The sequence below is a fragment of the Neophocaena asiaeorientalis genome, unplaced genomic scaffold, assembly GCF_003031525.2.
Source record: "Neophocaena asiaeorientalis asiaeorientalis breed wild unplaced genomic scaffold, Neophocaena_asiaeorientalis_V1.1 scaffold327, whole genome shotgun sequence".
NCBI classification, from domain to species: domain Eukaryota; kingdom Metazoa; phylum Chordata; class Mammalia; order Artiodactyla; family Phocoenidae; genus Neophocaena; species Neophocaena asiaeorientalis.
In genome coordinates this window covers 5,708,454-5,730,683 of record NW_020174560.1, presented here as the reverse complement: position 1 = coordinate 5,730,683, position 22,230 = coordinate 5,708,454, and the positions used below count along the sequence as shown (strand labels likewise).

Here is a 22,230-nt window from a genome sequence, read left to right as displayed (position 1 = left end):
AAAGCAAGACGGCCAGAAATTGTCAAAATGGCAAACTCTTTTCAGAGTTTAAAAGAGAAAACATATGAAATGGCATTTACTGTTTTTTACACAGAGTCTGAAGTCACCCAAGGAAGAAACTAGCCCCCTACAGTTTGACTCATATGAAAAAACGCAAAACGAAAAGAGTGCTTAAGTTCCGGGGTCCTGTTTACTGGGAGAAACCAAATGAGCAGAGTGAGGCAGTGGGAGAACGGGCGACAGTGGAAAGTGGGAGGAGGGGGGTACATGATCAACAAGGAGAAAAGCAACAGTTAAGCAAGAAACACAGAGGGAAATGCTAGCGTCCTGCCAGATAAGGAGCCCAAGTTGAAGACAAGACTACGGTGAGGAAAAAGGAGTCGGAAACAAGAAAAAAGGCCGACACTCTTAAAACAGAGCCCAGGACGGCGGAGGTGGAACGCGTCTCCGGGCTGGTGCCGAGCTTGCCGCGGCGCCGGCTCCGGCTGGGCCTCGCCCGGGGACTCGGGCATCTGGATCCGACCCGGACCCCCTTCCCTCGTCCCTCTCTGGGGGACAGAGGGGATGTGTGCCCCTGCCACAAGAAAAAATAATAAATTACACAATAAATAATTAAAATCGAGTCCGAGAGGGCAGAGCCCAAGCCCTGGAGGGTTCTCCCGGGCAAAGAGGCGCCCGCAGAGGGGCGGGAAGGGCGAGAACGGGGAGAGAAGCCGAGGCCCCCGGCCCGGCAGCGGCGATGTCCTTAAGCCCAGAGTCTCCTCTGTGGCGGAGGTGGTGGCGGCGTCTGCGGGCTCAGACCATTCTCTGGCTGTGTCTTCGTGTCGTCCCTGAGCCAAGCCGGACCAGCGTCCGCTCTCCTGCGGCCTCACCTCCGGGACGCCGTAGACTCCCCCATTTTGTGGGCCCAGCGGGCGGTGTTTTTCCCCCTTTAATCCGAATTCACGGGTTTTCCCTTCGCTTTAATGGCGGCCACAGGGACCAGCTCGCCCTCTCTGCTCGCCCATTGGCCGCCTGAAGGTCACATGGGCCCGGGTCTCCGTGGGGAGGTGGAGAGAGGAGGGAGCGAGGGAGGGCCGGGAAGCTTTCAGCAGAGGCGGTGAGCCCACGGGCACAGGGTAGCCAGCTGGTGGCCACTAAAATAGCGCCATCTGCTGGGTGCCCCGGCCAGTGTGAGATGACCCGGGCCCTGGCGCTATCTTTCTCCTTGCCGGAGAATTTACAGTACAAGAGGGTTCACATCACAAATCTGAGAATTACGTTGAAATCAGTTTGAATTCTTTGGAAGAGAAAGTGTTGCAAAAATTCCAAGCCATTCTCATTTATTCCACAAGGCCGTGGGGTGCAGAGCAAACCCCTGGGCTTGGGAGTCAGATGATCTGAGACAGGATTCGGTCACTTGAAAGTTGTGATGTTAAGAAACATAAACGGAACAATATAGCCTGTGGTTAACAGCCTGGGAGTTAGAGCCACCCTGCCTGGGTTCGAACTTTGAGCGAATCACTTACCTCTGTGTGTCTCAGTTTACTTATCTGCGAAATGAGGAAAACATATCCCCTACCTCACAGGTTGTTGTGGTAATTGAGTTAACACAAAGAAATCACGTAGCCCAGTGCCCGGCACAGATAAACACTGTTTGGAGTTATCTATTATTGTTGTCATCATTAGGTGTGGTTATTGTGAGGAATAAGTGAACCAGTGTATGTAAGTGCCCACTAGAGCGTCATCTCCGTGAGAACTGGGACTTACTTTGGTTCACCGCTGCATCTCTAGTGTCTAAAAAAGGTTCCTAGCACACAGTAGGTGCTTGATAGATGTAAATTTGCAAATGAATGAATGGTAAAAAGTAGGAGTCAAATAAAACGTTAGTTCCCTTTCCCACAAAACGTTTAGTTCTTGACTGGATTACACTTCAACGTAGGAGTTCAAACAGTTTTTGCCTGAGAGTTTTAGCTGGGAGAGGAGAGGGACAGAAAGAAAGGACGGGGGAAAGGAAGGAGGGAGGAAGAAGGTGATTCAAAAAATTGGAGACATCAGTGAGTTAGGACTTTACCAATTTTTAATTTTAATTGCCTCTAAAATAATGATGGATTCTTATATGTCACTTCCTCAGCCACAGATTAAAAAGCTTTCCTCCTCTACCTATATAGATTCACGCATGGTGGTGAAGAGTCCAGATCTTGAAGCCAAAGTCCTATAGAAAAAGTTCTGCCACTTGCCGATCTTGGACTTCAGGGCAAATTAATTTCTCTTACTCTCAGTTTTCTCATTGTAAAATAGTGATAATGAAAGTACTTTGCAGGACTTCCCTGGTGGTCCAGTGGTAAAGAATCCACTTTCCAATGCAGGAGACGCAGGTTTAATACCTGGTGGGGGAACTAAGATCCTACATGCCACGGGGAAACTAAGCCCACGTGCCTCAACTAGAGAGTCTGCCTGCCGCAAACTACAGAACCCTCGCGCTCTGGAGCCCACGTGCCTCAACTAGAGCCCTTGAGCCTCAAGGAAGAGCCCACACACTGCAACTAAGACCCACCGCAGCCAAAAATTTAAAAATAAATAAATAAATATTTTTTTAAAATAATGAAAGTACTTTTCTCCTAAAGTGTCTGGTGGATGAAACAGTGAAGGCATGGGGCTTGCCACAGTATTTACTAAATGTTAGCTATTAATATATTTTTAAAAATCATTATTGAGCACCTGATGCTCAACTGAGTGTGTTCCTGGTCTGTGCTAGGCCTGTGATACAAATACGAATAAGATACGTGTATATCCCTAAAGATTCCTGAAGCAAGGCAATAAAGGAACCATTTCCCACAGAATAAGATAAAATACAGGGGATTCCCTGGTGGCGCAGTGGTTGAGAATCTGCCTGCCAATGCAGGGGACACGGGTTCGAGCCCTGGTGTGGGAAGATTCCACATGCCGCGGAGCAACTGCGCCCATGAGCCACAACTACTGAGCCTGCGCGTCTGGAGCCTGTGTTCCACAACAAGAGAGGCTGAGATAGTGATGAGGCCCGTGCCCCGTGATGAAGAGGGGCCCCCACTCGCCGCAACTAGAGAAAGTCCTCGCACAGAAACGAAGACCTAATACAGAAATAAATTAATTAATTTTTTTAAAAAAGATAAAATACAAAGTAGGTAATTGCTTTAATATGTATGTATCAACTATGTCACAACAGAAGTGCTGAAGGAGGAGCACCAAAGTCAGAGCAGGCATCTCAAAGTAGGTAGCATTTGAAATCAGATTTGAAGGATAAAATGAATTCTTATAAAGCCCTTTGAAACAGTTAAATCTTATTAAACCCAATTCAGATCCAAAGGCCACATATCAAAGTCAATTATACAACCAGGACTAATTCAATCCAGGAGTTCAAATCAACTAAGGTTCACATCCTTTCTAACTGAGTTCCCACACTGGGAGACAGCAATCTCCAGGCCCAGTAAGGTAAGAGACCCTCTGCTCATCTCTGTTTCCCTGAGAGAATCCTCAGACCCTTGTTCCCACTGCTTTTGTCACTCTGAAAAGTCCTCCCCCACCTTTTATTTTATCTAAAACCATCCTTTTTAGAAGTCTTGCCCTCCACTGCCCACAACCCCCCCAACCTGAGCACCTTCCTCAGAGGAGGCAGATAGAATCTGCCTGAAACCCACCAGGTGGGAAGTAACATTTGATTGACTTTTCATTTGAATGTCAATCTTCTCAAAAAGAAGGGAGGGGGGGCGGGGAGGCAGGAGGGAGAGGTGAAAAAGTAGAAGAGAGATTGAGAGAAAAAGAATTGAGAAACAAAGTGGAGGAAAGGGACACCAACTGTGAGAGGACTGGAAACATCACGGGGAGGAGAGAAAAGAGCAATGTCAGCATACAGAGAACACGTCAGTAGCCACCTACATTCTCTTAAAATGACATTTTGTGTGATTTAAAGAATAAGGGAAATAACAGTATATGTATGTTGTCAGAAGTTTGGAAGATACAGAAAAGTGTAAAGATGAAAAAATTTTAAATGTATATTACCCCCCCATATGCCCATGACTTTCCATATACATATCATATATATATACATACATATATGGTTGAAGTCATACTATATATACACTTTACTACACATATTTGTCATCTAGAATGTGTCAGTCAGGTCCTGTAAGGACAAGGTACAGGATACACAAGGAGCTCATAATCTTGCTAGATAAGGCACTTGGACGGTTGGACAAACTAGGATCAAAACTCCACACCATGCCTGCTAGCTCCCTAACTTCCATTTACTAATTTATAAAATGCATGTAATAATAGCACATATATGTTAGCGTTGTTGTGAAAATTAAAAGAGATAATCCAAGTAAAATAGGAGAGCCAACCAGGAATCTTAAGATGCACTGAGAGGTTGCCTTGAGTCAATAATCACCTGTTGTCTTCTACTCTTTGAAACATGGATTCACTCAGTGATCTACATTTAAAACTGTTCTTTACATAGAGAATGGACTTGAGGACACGGGGAGGGGGAAGGGTAAGCTGGGACGAAGTGAGAGAGTGGCATGGACATATATACACTACCAAATGTAAAATAGATAGCTAGTGGGAAGTAGCTGCATAGCACAGAGAGATCAGCTCGGTGGTTTGTGACCACCGAGAGTGGTGGGATAGGGAGGGTGGGAGGGAGATGCAAGAGGGAGGGGATATGGGGATATATGTATATGTATAGCTGGTCCAGTTTGTTATAAAGCAGAAACTAACACACCATTGTAAAGCAATTATATTCCAATAAAGATGTTAAAAAATAAAACAATAAAACTGTTCTTTAACTTCTTCATCCTTTTAAGGGCTCCATTCTGAATGGGAAAATGGAGGTGCCAGGCCTCCAGGAAGGGTGACAGACTTACATCACCCGAGACTGAGAAAGTCCAGGAAAGGGCAATGTTTGGCCTTAGGACTTATGCCCCTCCTGATCCTGAAAAATCCCAGGGTTTAGTGCAGCTCTGTCCAGTAGAAATATAAGAGCTAAATAAATAATTAAAATTTTTTCAGTAGCCGCATTAAAAGAGAGAAAAAGAAATAGGTGACATTAATTTTAGTTATGTATTATATTTATCCCAATGTAACATAAATACTATTATTTCACATGTAGTCAACATAAAAATTTATTATTGGGATGGTTTGCTTTTCTAACCAAAACTTTAAAATCTGCATGTACTTTCACTTATAGCACATTTCAGTTTGGACCAGTCACATTTCAAGTGCCTAACAGCTACATGTGGCTAGTGGCTACTGTGTTGGATAACACAAGTCTACAGTCAAAAGCTGAAAGCTGGGCTTCCCTGGTGGCACAGTGGTTGAGAGTCCGCCTGCCGATTCAGGGGACGCGGGTTCATGCCCTGGTCCAGGAAGATCCCACATACCGCGGAGCGGCTGGGCCCGTGAGCCATGGCCGCTGAACCTGCGAGTCCGGAGCCTGTGCTGGAAAGGTCACAACAGTGAGAGACCCGTGTACCGCAAAAAAAAAAAAAAAAAGCTTAAAGCTAAGGACCAATTAAGCTGTGGAGTGAGTGGTCTTGAGCCCGGGGACAATATTGATTTCCTTAAGGTCATGTTAATGGTTTAATGTTGTACTTAATTCAATAGAAAACAAAAGGCTGAGGCATTACAAACCATTTTATTTAGTGAATGCACAGACACTCTTAGTTGAAAATAGAAATAAACAGATAAAGTAAATTAGCAAGTTGAGACAATAAGAACACTTTACAGTTCTAAGCCTCAAATATCCTGAATTATCTTGACAGTTGCCCTGACTTGCCATTTTTCTTAGTAGTACAGCATCTACTCTCAACCTCATTTATTTCTCAATAAATGTTTTATTTTAATATTAAGTTTGAAGCCAGTTCCCCCTAATTTCCTCACTTTGAAATTTGGCTTGTAAACCTGCATAAGCGAATCAGATATTCCCCTCCCCCTATCTTTATTCTACTTGAGATAGTCATTTGACTCCTCTGAATCTGTTTCCTCAAACATAATAAACAGATCGGATTAAATAATTGATATGATTTATCACCTAATATGTAATACTTAATATATGTCAGGCCCTGTGCTAAGTATTTTGCATTAATTATCTATAAACCTTGTCACAAGCTTCTAAGGTAAGTACATACTATATTATCCCAATTTTCTAGATTGGGATACTGAGATTTAGAGAGCAACTTGCCCAAGGCCAAAGAGGTCTGTAAAGTATGCTAATCTATTGTGAGGGGCTCAAGAGAAACTTCCTGGATGGGCAGTTGAAACTAAATCTTGAAGGATGAGTTGGGTTGAGCTTGAAGATGCAGATGAGAGGGGAAGGAGAGGGACAGAAGGAATAGGGGGAGGACTGGAAAGCCTGGTGTTGGTAAGAAAAGATTTGGCTGAAGAAGTAACCCTCAAGGCCAAATCATGAAGAGTTTGGATTTCGTCCAGAAGAGGATGAATAACCACTGAAAACTTTAAACATGAGAGTGCTGAGCTAAGATTTGTTTTTAGAAACAAGATGCCAAGAGACTTGTTGGGGGCATTGTAATCCAGGCAGGAAGTGAAGAGGCCTGAACTAATTAAGAGGAGCTTATCTGAGAACATCCTTTCTTTCTGTTTCACATTTATTCCCTCCATCAAGGTATCAGCAAGGAAGATAGGGAAGTAGAGGAAATCACTTCTGCAAAATGCTGAGCATTCCTTTCTTATTGAGCAGATGATTTTTCTCAGAATAGCCAAAGTTGAGAGAGGAGACAAGTGCAGTTTGCTGAACCTCCTCCTCCTGCTAAAAGGTTCCAGGCAGGACTTTGGTCACGCAGGATAATTACTCCTGCCAAGATACAAACCGGTTTGCAATTTTATTGTTCTCTTCCCCCAAGAAAAGGTTCAGAGGAGTTCAAAAGATGTGACCAGCCAAGAAAATAGGAAGATTATTCTAGAATCTCTTGGTTCTACAAAGAGTATATAAGGGATTTAATAGTAATATAGACGAAGGTAACAGAGTTTTATACCATTTCTATCACTGGCTTTGACATTCACTCATTCATTCACTTAATACCTACTGAAATTTACTATGAGCAAGGTTCTGTACTAGGTGTTATGATGATGGGGCAATATGCAAGAGTGCATCAGACCTCCCTCTGTGGTCTCAGCTTCTGCTGTGAAGTCCTGGCTCTTGGGCTGGTGTATTTGTTATCTAATGCTGCATAATAAATTACCTTGAAACTTCACATCTTAAAACAACAAACATTTCATTATCTCACATAGTTCCTGAGGTTTAGTAATCCAAGAGCGACTTAGCCAGGTGGTTCTGGCTCAGGCTCTCTCATGAGGTTGCAGTCAAGATATTGGCTGGGTCTGCAGTCATCTCAAGGCTAGAGTAGGGCTGAAGACTTGATTTCCAAGTTCACTCACATGGTTGTTGGCAGGACATAGTTCCTAGCTGGCCATTGGCCAGAGGCTTCAGTATTCTTCCAGGTGGCCTTCTCCTTAGAGCTGCATACAACACGGCAGCTTGTTTCTCCAATAGGGATTTATCCAAGAGATAGAGATAGAGAAAGACAGAGATACCAGAATGGAAGGTGCAGTTTTTTTAATAACCTATTCTCAGAAGTAACTTACCATCATTTCTGCTATATCATTTTGGTCACACAGACCAACTGTGATAGAGTGTGGGAGGGGCCTACACAAGGGTGTGAATGCAAGGAGGGAAGGATAATTAAGGGCTATCTTGAAGGCTGGCTACCACAGTCCATCCTCTGGTCTCCAATGATTCATGTCCCTCCCACATGCAAAATACACTCATTTCCTCCCGAAGTCACCAAAAGTCTCATCTCATTATAGCGTTAGCTTAAAGTCCAACATCTCATCCTCTAAATCAGGTCCAGGTACATCTGAGGCTCCTTGGGTGTAGTTCCTTAAGTACAGCCCCTTGAGTACAGTTCCTCTCCCCCTGTGAAACTAAAACAACAACTTATGTGCCCCTCCATACACCCAACACACCATGGTGAGACAGGTGTAATAGGGTAACTGTTCAAAAAGAGGGAAAATGGCGGGCACAAAGGAGTCACTGGTCCATTATAATTCTGAAAACCAGCTGAACAAATGTTGAACATTCCTTGATTAAGTCTCAAATCCTGGGAATAATTCTCCCTGGCTCTCAGCTCCATGTTCTGGAGTTTTGGATCTGACCCCTGAGTCATCCTCCCTTTCTCCCTTTTTTTTTTTTTTTTAATGAAAGAGTCCATGTTTACCACTGAGAATTTTTCTCAGCCTACTTCTTGCCAGTGGAACTTTGAGGGTCCAAAGACCTCTTTTCGTTTTGTACTATCTCTATCCCTTTTGATCCAAGATGGCAATGTTTCTTCATACATATTTATTTTTTAAATGTTATGAGCCTTCCATGAATGTTATTGGGGTCCACTCCATTAGATGAAAGCCACACCTACAAATATCTTTCAGATAAGCTCTTCTCTACCTTGGGCTTCTGGTGAGATAACTGATGGACAATGCCCTTAAGCTTCCTAGGTGCTTTATCATTTTATTGAGAGACTGTGTGACACATACCTTTAATCTCTTTAGAGGACTTTTTGTCTGGCCAAATAGTATTCTGATGCACAACCTTAAATCTTTCTGAGGGGCTTCCCTGGTGGCGCAGTGGTTGAGAGTCCGCCTGCCGATGCAGGGGACGCGGGTTCGTGCCCCGGTCCGGGAAGATCCCACATGCCGCAGAGCGGCTGGGCCCGTGAGCCATGGCCGCTGAGCCTGCGCGTCCGGACCCTGTGCTCCGCAACGGGAGAGGCCACAACAGTGAGAGGCCCACGTACCGCAAAAAAAAAAAAAAAAAAAAAAAAAAAAATCTTTCTGAGACTGTAACAAAAGATTTTACAATCACTCCCTTGGCTTCATCTTAGGATCATGTTTTACTAGCAGTGTCCTGGATTTGTAGCTCAGAAGCTACATCTTAATTTTAGCATTGTTTGTCATTCAGAGAAGGTGAGAATTTTCAAAACCATCAAATTCTGTCTCCTTTTTGTTTGAACTGTTAACAGTTCTTCCTTTAGTTTACCTCTCTCCTCTCACATTTTATTACAAGCAACAAGAATAAACCTTTGCTTGGAAATCTCCCTAGCTAGATCACCCAGTTCATTAGACACATTTTCTACCTTTTGGTTACTGCAGGGAACAGTGTTACTGAACTTTCTGCCACTATATAATAAGGATTGCCTTTCTTCCAGTTTCCAAGGTACATTACCTCATTTTTTTGCAAGTCTTCACCTGTAGCCATATAAAAGAGTGGGATACTTCTATTAACAGTTTCTTCAAGGTACATTAGGCTTTCACTAACACTCTCCCCAAAGTCTGTTGTCCAGTTCCAAAGTTACTTATGCATCTTAGGATTTTGTTATGGCTGAATCTCACTTCCAGGTAGCAACATCTATATTAGATATCTATTTCTGTGTAACATATTATTCTGAAACTTAGCAGTTTAAAGCAACAACTATTTATTACCTCTTACAGTTTCTGAGGCTACCAGATCTGCTTCTAAGGTGGCTCACTCACATGGATGGCAAGTTGGTGCTGGCTGTTGGCAGGAGACCTCAGAATCTTTTCACATAGGTCGGTCTTCAGGGGTCCTTGCATCCATGGTAGGTGGCTTTTCCTAGAGCAAGGGATCTAAGGCGCCAAGGCAGAAGTTACAATGTCTTTTATCATCTAGCCTCAGAAATCCTACACTGTCACTTCTACAGTAATCTATTTGTCACACAAATCAGCTCTGATTCAATGTACGAGGGGAATACCAATACATGAGGATTATTCTAGGTTATCTTGAAGGCTGGCTACCATAGCATGTTTTCTACCTTTCTAGGTTCCTTTGTTAACACTCTTTCCCTCAACAAAGCTACTTTCAAAATAGATATATCTTGGGCAGCCAAATCATGTATGCCATGTTGAAAAACATCATATTACCTGGTCAAATTTTAAAGAATTTCAGGACAAATTAAGCCAGCCTTCTGAATTTCTATCTTTTTTTTAAAAAAAGTCCCTATTGCACAAGTTAAGTAAGTCAGGAACCTCTTAAGAATGAAGATTGATCCAAAGGCTGAAGAGTCATCATTGATGAGGAAATGTATTATCGTGATACCAGTTTCATTTCTCTGCTCACCATAAACAAATTCATCTGTCTTTTTCTGGGACAGGTATGTGTAATATGTGACATGCTTGATTTTAGAAGGCTTCTTTTTAAAAAACATGAAAACTATGTAAATAATCAGTAATTTCTTTTTCTTTAATAAGCCCACTGCATTCATTCAAAATCTTTATCTTTCAATGTGGGATAAGTTACTAAATTGTATGTCCAGAATAGATGTTACATTTCAATTAATAAAAGGACTTATATTCTTCTCATAGGAACCACTGCACCCTTTATGTAGTTCTCCCCTATGAGACCCTTCCAAAGGTAAACTACTGTCCTCTCCCTCAGTGATTTGCCAAACAGAGGCAGTGTGGTGTATGAAAAGCATAAGCTTTGGTATTAAAGCTCTATATTCTGATTCTGCTAGCTGTGTGACCTTGGGCAAGTTACCTAACTTCTCCAAACCTCTGTTTACCAATATGTAAAATGGGGGTAATAACACCAAACTGTCATAAGAATTAGATAATATAATGTAGTAATAATGCTTAGCACAATGCCAGTTAGAGTAAGGGCTCAATGAATGATAGTTATTATTAACAATTTGGGCAAGAAATGCTACCCATGAGAAGTTTCTTCTACTCTTCAGTTCTTACCTACTCCTAGTTCTACACAGCAACCATGGTTAGTGATTTTCAAATGTTAAAATGAAGAAACTACAAAAATAACAATGATTAAAAAGCTCAATTTATGAGTGTGTTGCTCTTTAAAGTTTTCTCTGGATGCAAAGCAGTCCATTCAATACCTAATTCAAATATGAACTAGAAAAATTTTTTTAAATCTGCTTTTTCTTATAGTAATGAATTTCAAGAAAAATAAGATACTGAAACACCACAAAATGATCATTAGATTACCACTCTGGGCTTAATTTTCCCAAAGACATAAATCTTGAGACATTTTGAGAAGTATTGAATGAACTTTGGAGGTATTCACCTTTGTTTAAGACTCTTTCCCTCTGTTTTTCAGACGGAAGGTGGAAAAGAATAATACTTTCCAAAGCCCTTTTTATATATTCAAATGCAGAATAGCCATGATCAAAGAGATGAATTACAAAGAATGATCAGGAACATAAATATGCACACATTTTGCATCAGTAGTAAGTGGGTTTCACAGTTTTCAATGCAAAATAATTTCATACTTCATATTATTTATACCTTGACCTATTTGCATACTTTAAAAAACTTAAATACAAGTGGCACTTAGAAAACACACAAAATGAGCAGGCCCAGTTTTAGAAAAGAAAATATGAGTAAACCAGATTAAGAATACATGATTTTTTCAAACTTAATTTACAAAGCAGCAGCAGATATTATTTTATTATTGAAAACAGTTAACACAAAGTATTAGTGTAGGCTAGTTTTCTTTCTTATGCAACTCAAAATGATGGTTTATAAAGGACAATAGCCTATACGGATATGATGGAATGCCATGTAGCTACCAAAAATGACAAGAACCTAGCTTAATGTCCATAGGTGGAAATGTGTACCTAGAGTAATGTAAATAGAAGAGACACAAAATAGCATATATACAGATTAAACGATGTAGAAATATATGTATAATGTATATATGTAAATATACATATAATGTAGTGTAGTGGAAAGAAAGAGAGAATAGAAAAGCTGAGTTCTAGTTGTGACAGGGCCTCCCCTTGGCTGGGTATCCATATCTGAGCAATTTATCTGCTTGGTCTCAGTTTCCTCACCTATGAAATGAAGGAGTTGATCTCGACTGATTTCAAGGCCATTCTCAGTGCTAACGTTTAGTGATTTCATAGTTCAAAGGTTTGGAGTGACATAAATATAGTTTACTGTTTACTACCTTCTTTCCTGTAAAGTTGTTCAGGTTAATAATAATATTAAAAGGATACCACATGTCTTTAGTAAGACCTAGGAGAGAAATAATATTCATCAATAAATAAGATTCAGTGATAGATAAATGTACTATTTTCTTTAAACTTTGTTTAAAAAAACAAAAAGGCAATAGGAAGTCACTGAAGGTTTTGGAGTAGAAAAGTGGCATGATAAAAGATGCATTTTAGGGTGCTCATCACGCACCAGCACCAGGTGCTATTACTTACACCCAAACCAGGGCTCTGACTATCACAGCCAAGAGAGCACAGGCTGCTGAGGAGCTGGTTTTTGCAGAATGTTGAGCAGACTTCCCTTTGCTGTACATCTCTAGGAATAAACCTACAAAGGAGGCAAAAGACCTGTACTCAGAAAACTATAAGATACTAATGAAAGAAATCAAAGACAATACAAACAGATGGAGAGATATACCATGTTCTTGGATTGAAAAAATCAACATTGTGAAAATGACTATACTACCCAAAGCAATCTACAGATTCAATGCAATCCTTATTAAATTACCAATATCATTTTTCACAGAATTAGAACAAAAAAATTTACAACTTGTATAGAAACACAAAAGACCCCAAATACCCAAAGCAATCTTGAGAAAGAAAAATGGAGTTGGAGGAATCAGGCGCCGTAACTTCAGACTATACTACAAAGCTACAATAATCAAGACAGTATGGTACTGGCACAAAAACAGAAAGATAGATCAATGGAACAGGATAGAAAGCCCAGAGATAAAGCCATGCACCTATGGTCACCTAATCTATGACAAAGGGGGCAAGGATATACAATATACAATGGAGAAAAGACAGCCTCTCCAATAAGTGGTGCTGGGAAAACTGGACAGCTACATATAAAAGAATGAAATTAGAACACTCCCTAACACCATACACAAAAATAAACTCAAAATAGATTAAAGACCCAAATGTAAGGTTGGACACTAAAATTCTTAGAGGAAAACATAGGCAGAACATCTTTGACATAAATCACAGGAAGATCTTTTTTAATTCACCTCCTAGAGTAATGAAAATAAAAACAAAAAAATAAACAAATGGGACCTAATGAAACGTAAAGGCTTTTGCACAGCAAAAGAAACCATAAACAACAGGAAAAGACAACCCTCAGAATGGGAGAAAATATTTGCAAATGAAGCAAAGGACAAATGATTAATCTCCAAAATATGCAAACAGCTCATGCAGCTCAATATCAAAAAAACAAACAACTCAATCAAAAAATGGGTGGAAGACCTAAAGAGACTTTTCTCCAAAGAAGATATACAGATGGCCAACAGGCACATGAAAAGACTCAACATCACTAATTATTAGAGAAATTCAAATCAAAACTATAATAAGGTACCACCTCACACTGGTCAGAATGGCCATCACCAAAAAATCTACAAACAATAAATGCTGGAGAAGGTATGGAGAAAAGTGAATCCTCTTAAACTGTTGGTGAGAATGCAAATTGATACAGCCACTATGGAGAACAGTATGGAGGTTCCTTAAAAAACTAAAAATAGAGCTACCAGCAATGACCCAGCAATCCCACTCCTGCACATATACCCAGAGAAGACCATGATTCCAAAAGATACATGCACCCCAATGTTCATTGCATCACTATTTACGATAGCCAGGACATGGAAGCAACCTAAATGTCCATCAAGAGAGGAATAGATAAAGAAGATGTGGTGCATATATACAATGGAATATTACTCAGCCATAAAAAGGAACGAAATTGTGCCATTTGCAGAGATGTGGATGGACCTAGAGACTGTCTCCATTTTTTAACATAACAAGCAGACCACACGCTGAGCCTCCTGCCTAGAATGTGGGGCATGGGAAAGGGTGTGCCAGGGATGCCCCACAGCTTCTATCTACCCATTCACATTTCCCAGGCTCCCTTGCTGTTAGTGAGATGATGTGACTTAGTTGCCGTGGAGTCTGAGGCATTTACTAGAGGGTGGAGCCTCCACCAGTGCAGGTGAAACAAAGCCCATGCTGGCCCACAGTGGACATATCAAATAAGTGGTAAATACATGTTCATGTGTATTAAGCCATTGAGATCTGGGATTGTTTGTTCCTGCAGCATAACTTAGCTTAACCTCACCAATACAACTGTGTTGTCATTCCCTTCCCTCAGATGAGAAACCTGGGGCTCAGGGCTTCCCTGCTGGCACAGTGGTTGAGAATCCACCTGCCAATGCAGGGGACACGAGTTTGATCCCTGGTCTGGGAAGATCCCACATGCCGCGTGTGCCACAACTACTGAGCCTGTGCTCTAGAGCCTGTGAGCCACAACTACTAAGCCCATGTGCCGCAACTACTGAAGCCCGCACGCCTAGAGCCCGTGCTCCACAACTAGACAAGCCACCGCAATAAGCCTGCGCACTGCAACGAAAAGTAGCCCCTGCTCGCCACAACTAGAGAAAGCCCACGTGCAGCAAGGACGACCCAACGCAGCCAAAAATAAATAAACAAACAAACAAATAAATAAAATCTATTTAAAAAAGTTGCATTTTAAATCAGGCAATGGTGTGCATCATGCCTGAAAACAAAGGGAGAACGTACGCAGAATGACCCATATTGGCGATTGACAATATACTAGGCATGAGGTAGTGAGGGCTTGAACTTGGGAGGAAGCAGTCATTTATTCATTTATTTGGTTGGCACTTATGGACCCTTACCGTGCTAAATTCAGAGGGAAAAAATATACTATGCGTACACAATTATTCTCCATCCCCTTTCCCAATTTAATTATCTTCATAGAATTTATCATTACCTGAAATACCACTTACATATTTGTTTGTTTATGTATTATTTTATTTTCTGTCTCACCCTCCAGAAAAGAAGTTCCATGAGGGCAGACAGACCATATGTATAAATACTCAACAAATACTTGCTGAATTAAAGAATAAATGAAAATTATACTGAACCTTATAGACAAAGTCAAACATCTTTTCTGATACAGTTCTACAGCTTTGTAGCTTCAGGCTAATTTAGTACCAAAAGCCCCTACAAGACCCTCCTGCTGTGTTTATGATAAAATTAAATTATTGCTATGACTGCCCTCCTTTCAGCCTACTACTAAAGTATGTCCCCATAAATTTTGCTCCCTTTCTGTTCAGAAATTCTTCTTTCTCTGGTAGAAATGAAGCTAGGAGAGAGATGATTATCTATGCTTTACTCTCAGCACTTCTTTCTGAATTACTTGTATCTAGATTTTTGTTTATTAATTTAATAGAGTGGTTAAATATTCATTAGCTTTTTCCTTGCAACTTCAGTTCACAAACTTAGTTGAATGTAAATAATACCAAACACTTTCTCTCTCAAAGCTGTTGGGAAAAGGGACAGAGGTGAGGGTCAGAGGTGAGGGGTTGGGGGTGGTGAGGTTGGAGGAGGGCTCAGAAGGTCAACAATTAGCAATGGTTTTACTACCATCTCTCTGTGGTTTTTACAACTCCCCTCTCTCTTCAGCTTTAGCTGCTCACCTCAGTCATGGGGCTCTAACAACCCCCTCTCTGAGCAACACTTGAATCTGCTTCCCTTAAAAATAATAGCACTTCACATTTGTAGAGTACTTGTAAGTCTACAAAATGCTTTTTACCTCTCTGATATTACTTACATCTTATTTAATCTCTTTGTTCTCAAACAGATTATTAGTTTTTGTTTTGTTTTTCTCAGAGAACTAAGAGGAAAGCTTGAGTAATAGATGTGGGAAAAGGAAGTTTCTAGATAGTGAGTTATAAACTGACTAAATGCTAACCCTGTAATCATGATGAGACCAAAGCTGTTTTGATTGGCTCAGGTTCCTCACTCTGGACAGAGCTGATTTATTACCTTCCAAGGGCTGTTTTTTCCTTTGTCCTCCACTGTCTGGATCATCCATAATTGGTTGTGTTGGAAGGTTGATACTGCTCCAAAGGGAATGTGGGTCCCACTTGTCTCTCAGTCTAGTCCGTACCTGGCTCTGTCTTCCTTGCAAGCTGGAAACTGGCAGCTCCTCATCTCATTCCCCTCCCAGGTAATCTCTCTATTAGCTTGCCCTTATCACCTGTTAGGGGCCTATTGCTGGCTAAGAAATAAATGGTTCTTCCTTTTGTTCTGATATCTATCCTCTAGATTCTTTTCTCCAATTCACCTGATCTCAGACTATTTCTATTTTTTCTTGTTGTTGTTGTTTTTCTGATACTTCCTGCCACTGCACTTGTTGATTCTCTTTTCATCTTCCATGTAGGCAGCTGATAACCTGTTCTGTCCCCATTATCTCAGGTTAACAATTCCACCCGCTTTCTTGGGTATTAATCACTCACGTGCCCTGGGAAACTGGGACGTCCCAAAGTCATCTCATTACGTTTTTACCAAGGCCAGCCCAATACCTTAGGGACCCTGGTAATAATAAAATAATAATTACCATTATTGAGTTCTTACTGACACAGAGTGCCAGGCGATTTACATAGGTGATTTTACTTAATCCTCTACACAGCCCTTCGAGGTCAAATTTGAGAGGGTGGGTCAACAGAGGCTTTATTTGAATGATTTAAATTAAACCACATACAAAAGATAGTGACTGGATATGTGGGGGTTATATGACCAGTCCTATACACCGAGACCCCCAACTCTCAGGAAACTCTTTATGGAGATTGTACCATACGCAGAAAAAAACTTATCCTGAGTCAGAAGAGAGGTAAATCCTGGTGTACATTTACTGAATCTAGAGACTGCAAATGAAACTGATACTAATACTTCTTATGGAAGTCAATTACATCAGTGAACCCCAGTCAACTACACTTGATGGCACGGCATTCATATCCTTATGTAGCCCCTCCCCTTGAACCAGGGCTGGATGTGTGACTTACTTTAAGGAATAGAAATGGCAGAAGTGACACTGTGTCTGTTCCAAGCCTATGCTTTAAGAATGTCTGGTAGCTTCTACTGCCCTGCTTGCAGGAGCCCCAAGCACCATTTGATAAGTCCATGTGGAGAGGGAGAAGCCCTGGGTCTTCACGGTGAGAAAGTGAGTTCTTGCCTTGCCAACATCCATCCCAGTTGGGTCTGGCCTTCTGGACATCCCTGACAAGGTGTCAGACCTGGAAGTGAAGCCATCCTGGAGATTCCAGCCCCAGCTGCCATCTGACTACAGCCATGTTAGAGACCCAGATGAGACCAGCAGAGCACCAACCAGTCAACCCACACAATCATGAGAAATTAATAACAACAACAACAAAAGACTGTTGTTGTTTGTTTGTTTTGGCCGTGCTGCACAGCTTGTGTGATCTTGATTCCCAACAAGACTATGGTTGGGAATTCCCTGGTGGTCCAGTGGTTAGGACTCCGTGTGCTCTTACTACTGAGGGCCTGGGTTCAATCCCTGGTTGGCGAACTAAGATCCCACAAGCCGTGTGGCCAAAAACAAACAAACAAAACCCCAAGACTGTTGTTTTAAGCCATTACATTTTTGAGTGGTTTATTAAGCAGTAATAGATAACCAAAACAGTACTAATATTAATAATGTTAAAGGTTATGGTTGGTTTGGAGTCCCATTAATTAATATTTGATCAAGAGGCTTAAGAATACCAGAATTTGAAAAGAATCTAAAAGAGAGTGGATATATGTTTTCGTATAACAGATTCACTTTGCTGTACACCTGAAACTAACACAACATTGTAAATCAATTATACCCTAGTAAAAATTAAAGAAAAAAAAGAATACTAGAATCTCATCTTAGACCACAACCATCCCCCACCTTCCAGGTCTGGAGAGAGAACTACACACAGGAGACAGTGGCAGAAGAAAAATAACACCTGAATTTTAGCTAGGCTTACACTTTCTGATAAGGTGGTCTGAGGTCACATACCTAGAACTGGAGGCTTACAGGGCCCTTTTTCAGGGGCCAAATTAAAAATATCTAACCACTAGGACAGCTAGGATGCTGCCTAATCAAAATGGACACTGGCTGAACCAGGCCACACCTTCACAGTGTAACTACAACCTAGCTGTTCCCTCTCTCTAAGCCTGAGCGCATGCCTGGGTTGGATTGTCACTCGGTCCCATGGGGACAAAGGGAGAAAAACCCGGAGTGATCCTTCTCTTGCGTATGATCCAACACATCATGCATGACCCTATCTGCTGGGGGAAATGGCCTGGTCAGTGTCTTGAAATCTAACCAGCCAGACTAGTCACTCCTCTCGTGGAGGTAGGGGAACACCATGGGTGACCCTTTACATATTATCTCATTTAATCCTCACAGTAACTCTGAAAGGTAGATATTTTTCTTGCCATATTACCCATGAGAAAGTTAAATATTAGAGAGGTTGAGTAATTTGTTTGAGGTCACATAATTAGTATTAGGAATTACATGGGTGGGCTGGGGGAGGTCAGTAAGAAGAGGTGATTTTTGAGTATGGCGCAATGTGAAATCACTCACATTGTCATCTCAGTTTCTTGTTCAAGTGAAATGAACATCCTGTACCGTTAAAGACACCCAAGGAAACAGGGCCCAAAGTCACCCTTTTTTGTGGCTTAATTATGGAACAGGTGGGAGGAAGGCATCTCTCTCTACTTCAGCAGAGAAGTGGCTGCACACCGGCTGTGGTTAATGATATGAGTCAGTGAATAGCCACTCAGAAGTGCATGTGAGACTTTGTCTCCCCCCTATATCCTTGAGAGATTCAGAAGGGACCTGTGGTTCCAATGACCTTCTTGTGGAGGCTGCTCCTGTCCGTATTAATTATCCAATTGTAGTGTCAAACTAGAGTGGTCTGGAGAGATGTGTGTTACACAAACATTACATCTCTGACAGAAAACTCTATATTTGTTCCACCCCCACATTCTCCATTCAAGTTCCCAGAAGTTTGCAATTATCCTCAAAAGACGTTTCCAAACAAGGCTTACTCAGCTTTGGTTTTCAGTAGCATGAGATTATTTTGTTTTGATTTTTTTTTTCCCTCATTTCTTTTAACTTGGTTGACCATTCTAGGCTGGTGTATAAAACCTGGTCATGAACCACACACCCATTCCCATTCACCTTTCACCTGCTTGTTCTTTCTCTCCTCATCCTGGATTCTTGGCCCTTCATGCCAGTTTGATGTCGGCATCTCCCTCTTTCTTTGTGTCAATCCCACTTCTTTCTTCACGGGACTCCACTTTCTCCTCTAGGCCACGTGGACTTTGACCTCTTGCCCAGTTTTCAGTTGTTCTAACTCCTCTGGCTTGGTATCCTATATTGACTTAGCTGACATTCTTTCATACTAAGCCCTGGTATTGTGGAATTCCACCAGCCAACTGCAGCTGGGTGGCATCTATTTTCCAAGCCTTTTGCCTTGGAAAGAAAACTACCTGACAAAAACAATGGCAGAGGAGAGGGAAGAGTTGCTTTTAACCCGCACTTGCTGGCACTGCCAGCCAAATTTCTGCTTGCCGCTGCACCCCTTTCCTGCTGGATCCAAGAGATTTAGGAAGGATAAAAAAATATCCTTGGTTACAACAACTTTGGAAAACTGTTTAGCAGTATCTGCTAAAATCGAACACGTGCGTATACTTTTACCAAACAACTCTACTCCTAGATATATACCCAACAGAAATGCATACATATGTTCACCAAAAGATATGTACAAGAATGCTCATAGCAGGATTATTCATAATAGCTAAAAACTGGAAACAATCCAAATGTCCAACAGCAGTAGAATGAACAGAGTTCATTCTATATATATTCATATAATATTCTATATAACAATGAAAAAGAACAGACTACTGCTATGCCCAACAATGTGGATGACTCTTACAGATACAATGTTGACCCAAAAAAGCCACAAACAAAAGAATACATGATATATATTCCATTTATGTGAAATTCTAAAACAGAAGAAACTGATCGATGTTGTTAGAAGTCAGAAAAGTGGTTACCATATGGGGAGTGGTAATCAGGTGGGGATATGAGAGGACTGGATGCTGATAATGTTTTGTTTCTTAATCTGTGTACTGATTAAACTAGTGTGTCCATTTTGCAAAAATTCATCCAGCTGTACACTTAAGATTCATGTATTTTCCTATATATGGTATATGTGAATAAAGTGAACGACAGAAAGAAAAATTTCCTTGCCTTGTCTTGAAAATGTCATTATAAAGGACACTCAAGGTTAGTGGCTCAGTTAATGGGTTTTCTGGTATTCTTATTTGTCATTCTGGAAAACCTAGCAATTCCTATTAACCTAAAAAGCCTATAGATTCCTCTGCTGTAATGAAAACATTCCCCCCAACCTCCAAGTGAACATCATAATATTTAGCAGGACATGGTCAGTGGTATGACACACAGCCAACACTCTACAGGTTCCCAGGTGGAATGGTTGCCACCAGGGAAGCCCAACACTAGCTTTAAGAAGGATTCAGGGGGGTGTTCTGGGATGAGTTAACCAGGTTGGCTGGATAAGACAGCCTGCAGGCTGCAGAGCATGGGGCCATAGCAAATCTGGACACTGTCAAGGGTTGAAGCTGGAATAGAGGACCAAGAAGATTATCTTAGATTATCTTATCTTAGTGAATTATCTGACCTAGCCAAAGAAACAGGCAGAGCAGCAGAGGGTAGGTACAGGAAGACAGGATAGAAATGGAGACCATCAGGACAGAGAAAGCGGATTTGGTAGAAAATGGAGCATGGGAGTGAGCAGCCACAGGCTGGCCATAGAGCCTTTACAGTCTTAGCAGATTGGGAAAGAACTGTGAAAGGGCTGAGCTGTTTCAGACAAAAATGCTGTACTCTTTCCACTGTTCTACCCAGCCTCCCTTTCTGGGCTCTTTGTGTGGGTGACATTCCTCACTCACTTCCTACCTCCAAACTCTCCTTCTAGCTTCTAGGATTTTGGTTCCTTGAACATTTCTCAGCTCTGCTGGCTTCTATGATTTGGGCATCTCTCACTGCCTTGGGTGAGAAATTCCACACATTAGCCAACAACCTCCTGACCCCTCCCAGGTCAACCATACTCCTCTCCTTCAGTCACCATCACCCTAATAGGGGGTGCAGGAGATCCTTGATAGAAAGAACCAAACAAGACTATTGTCTCAGAACTCAAAATCATTTCTTTGCTGCTGGAACCACCATATACTGTCTCTTATTCTGTCCCTGTTCTAGTTTGGTCCCTTTCAGACTGTGTTATTGTACTTGGCAAATCCATGCAACTTGACATGGGAGTCTTATAACAAAGTCCACTAATGTCTGTTTCCATGCTGGGAATTCCTCTAGGCTATAGTCCTTTCTGTCCCCTTTGCTTCTACTTATTCATTGCCTCCCCTTGTTTTCCTACCCATATTGGCTCCATACCTTGGCACCACTCTAGGACAGTGAGGGGACCAGGCACCGTATCCTGGTCCCTCTAGGATGCTACCCTACTTGGCCACCTTTGCTCCATTTTATCCTATCAGGAGAGGGTAATCAAAATTCCCTTTGTTTCTATGGTAGTTTTTGCTGCTTACCTGGCTGTTTGATATTCTCTTTCCTAAAATGTTGCAAACAAGGATCTGAACCAACAGCAGCAATAATGAATGGGTAGTGGAAATCTGCATTTTGGAAACTGGTAAAATGGGGTGGAATTCCTGAATCTGTCTATCACCTGCTAGTGAGGAGACTTTGGACATGTTACCTGACCTTTTTAAGCCCCAGTTTCATCATTTGTAAAACAGTGATCTAGTCTTGGAGAGTTGTTGGGAAGATTAAGGAATATTATGTGAGACTTATGTGAACTACTTACTAAATGCTTGTTATTATTATTGGAAGATTTGTTATGAGAACAATTATTATCCACCTTCCCAGTTACTGAATAGTGTTAAGAAGTTCAGCTGATCTGAAAAATAAAATGCATTTTCTGCGAAGCACACAAATGAATCCCTCTCTATGAGCATCCACCAAGAGAAGCATACACAACAAGCTCTGCAAAGAAGCACATTCTGAGGTGTAGAAGAATGCAATTCAAGGATAAAAATTAAGCACCAAAATCACATTATGCATTAAAAAACACAAATAGTAAGAAAATGATAGAATCAAGAAAAAGTCACAGTCTGAAGACATTGCTGATCTCAATAAATGGCTGTTGACTGTGGAAGGGCCTAAGGGAAGTTGGCTCCAAAGTACTCTATGCTCAGTCTACCTATATAGAATTCTAGAGAGAAATAGTGTTCAGGTTGAATGTGGCAGCAG

At 41.4% G+C, this 22,230-nt stretch overlaps 1 protein-coding gene across 1 annotated transcript in view; it reads right to left on the bottom strand.

The window, feature by feature from the left end:
• The window catches only part of MED13 (mediator complex subunit 13), a 113,505-nt gene extending 91,834 nt beyond the window's left edge, over positions 1–21,671 (bottom strand). Inside the window, exons 1-2 of the mRNA XM_024757546.1 lie at positions 21,510–21,671; positions 405–929 (exon numbers count right to left, since the gene is read on the bottom strand). Coding sequence (XP_024613314.1) covers positions 405–929; positions 21,510–21,671 — 687 coding nt within the window. The remainder of the gene's footprint in view (positions 1–404; positions 930–21,509) is intronic.
• Between the last annotated feature and the right edge of the window lie 559 nt (positions 21,672–22,230).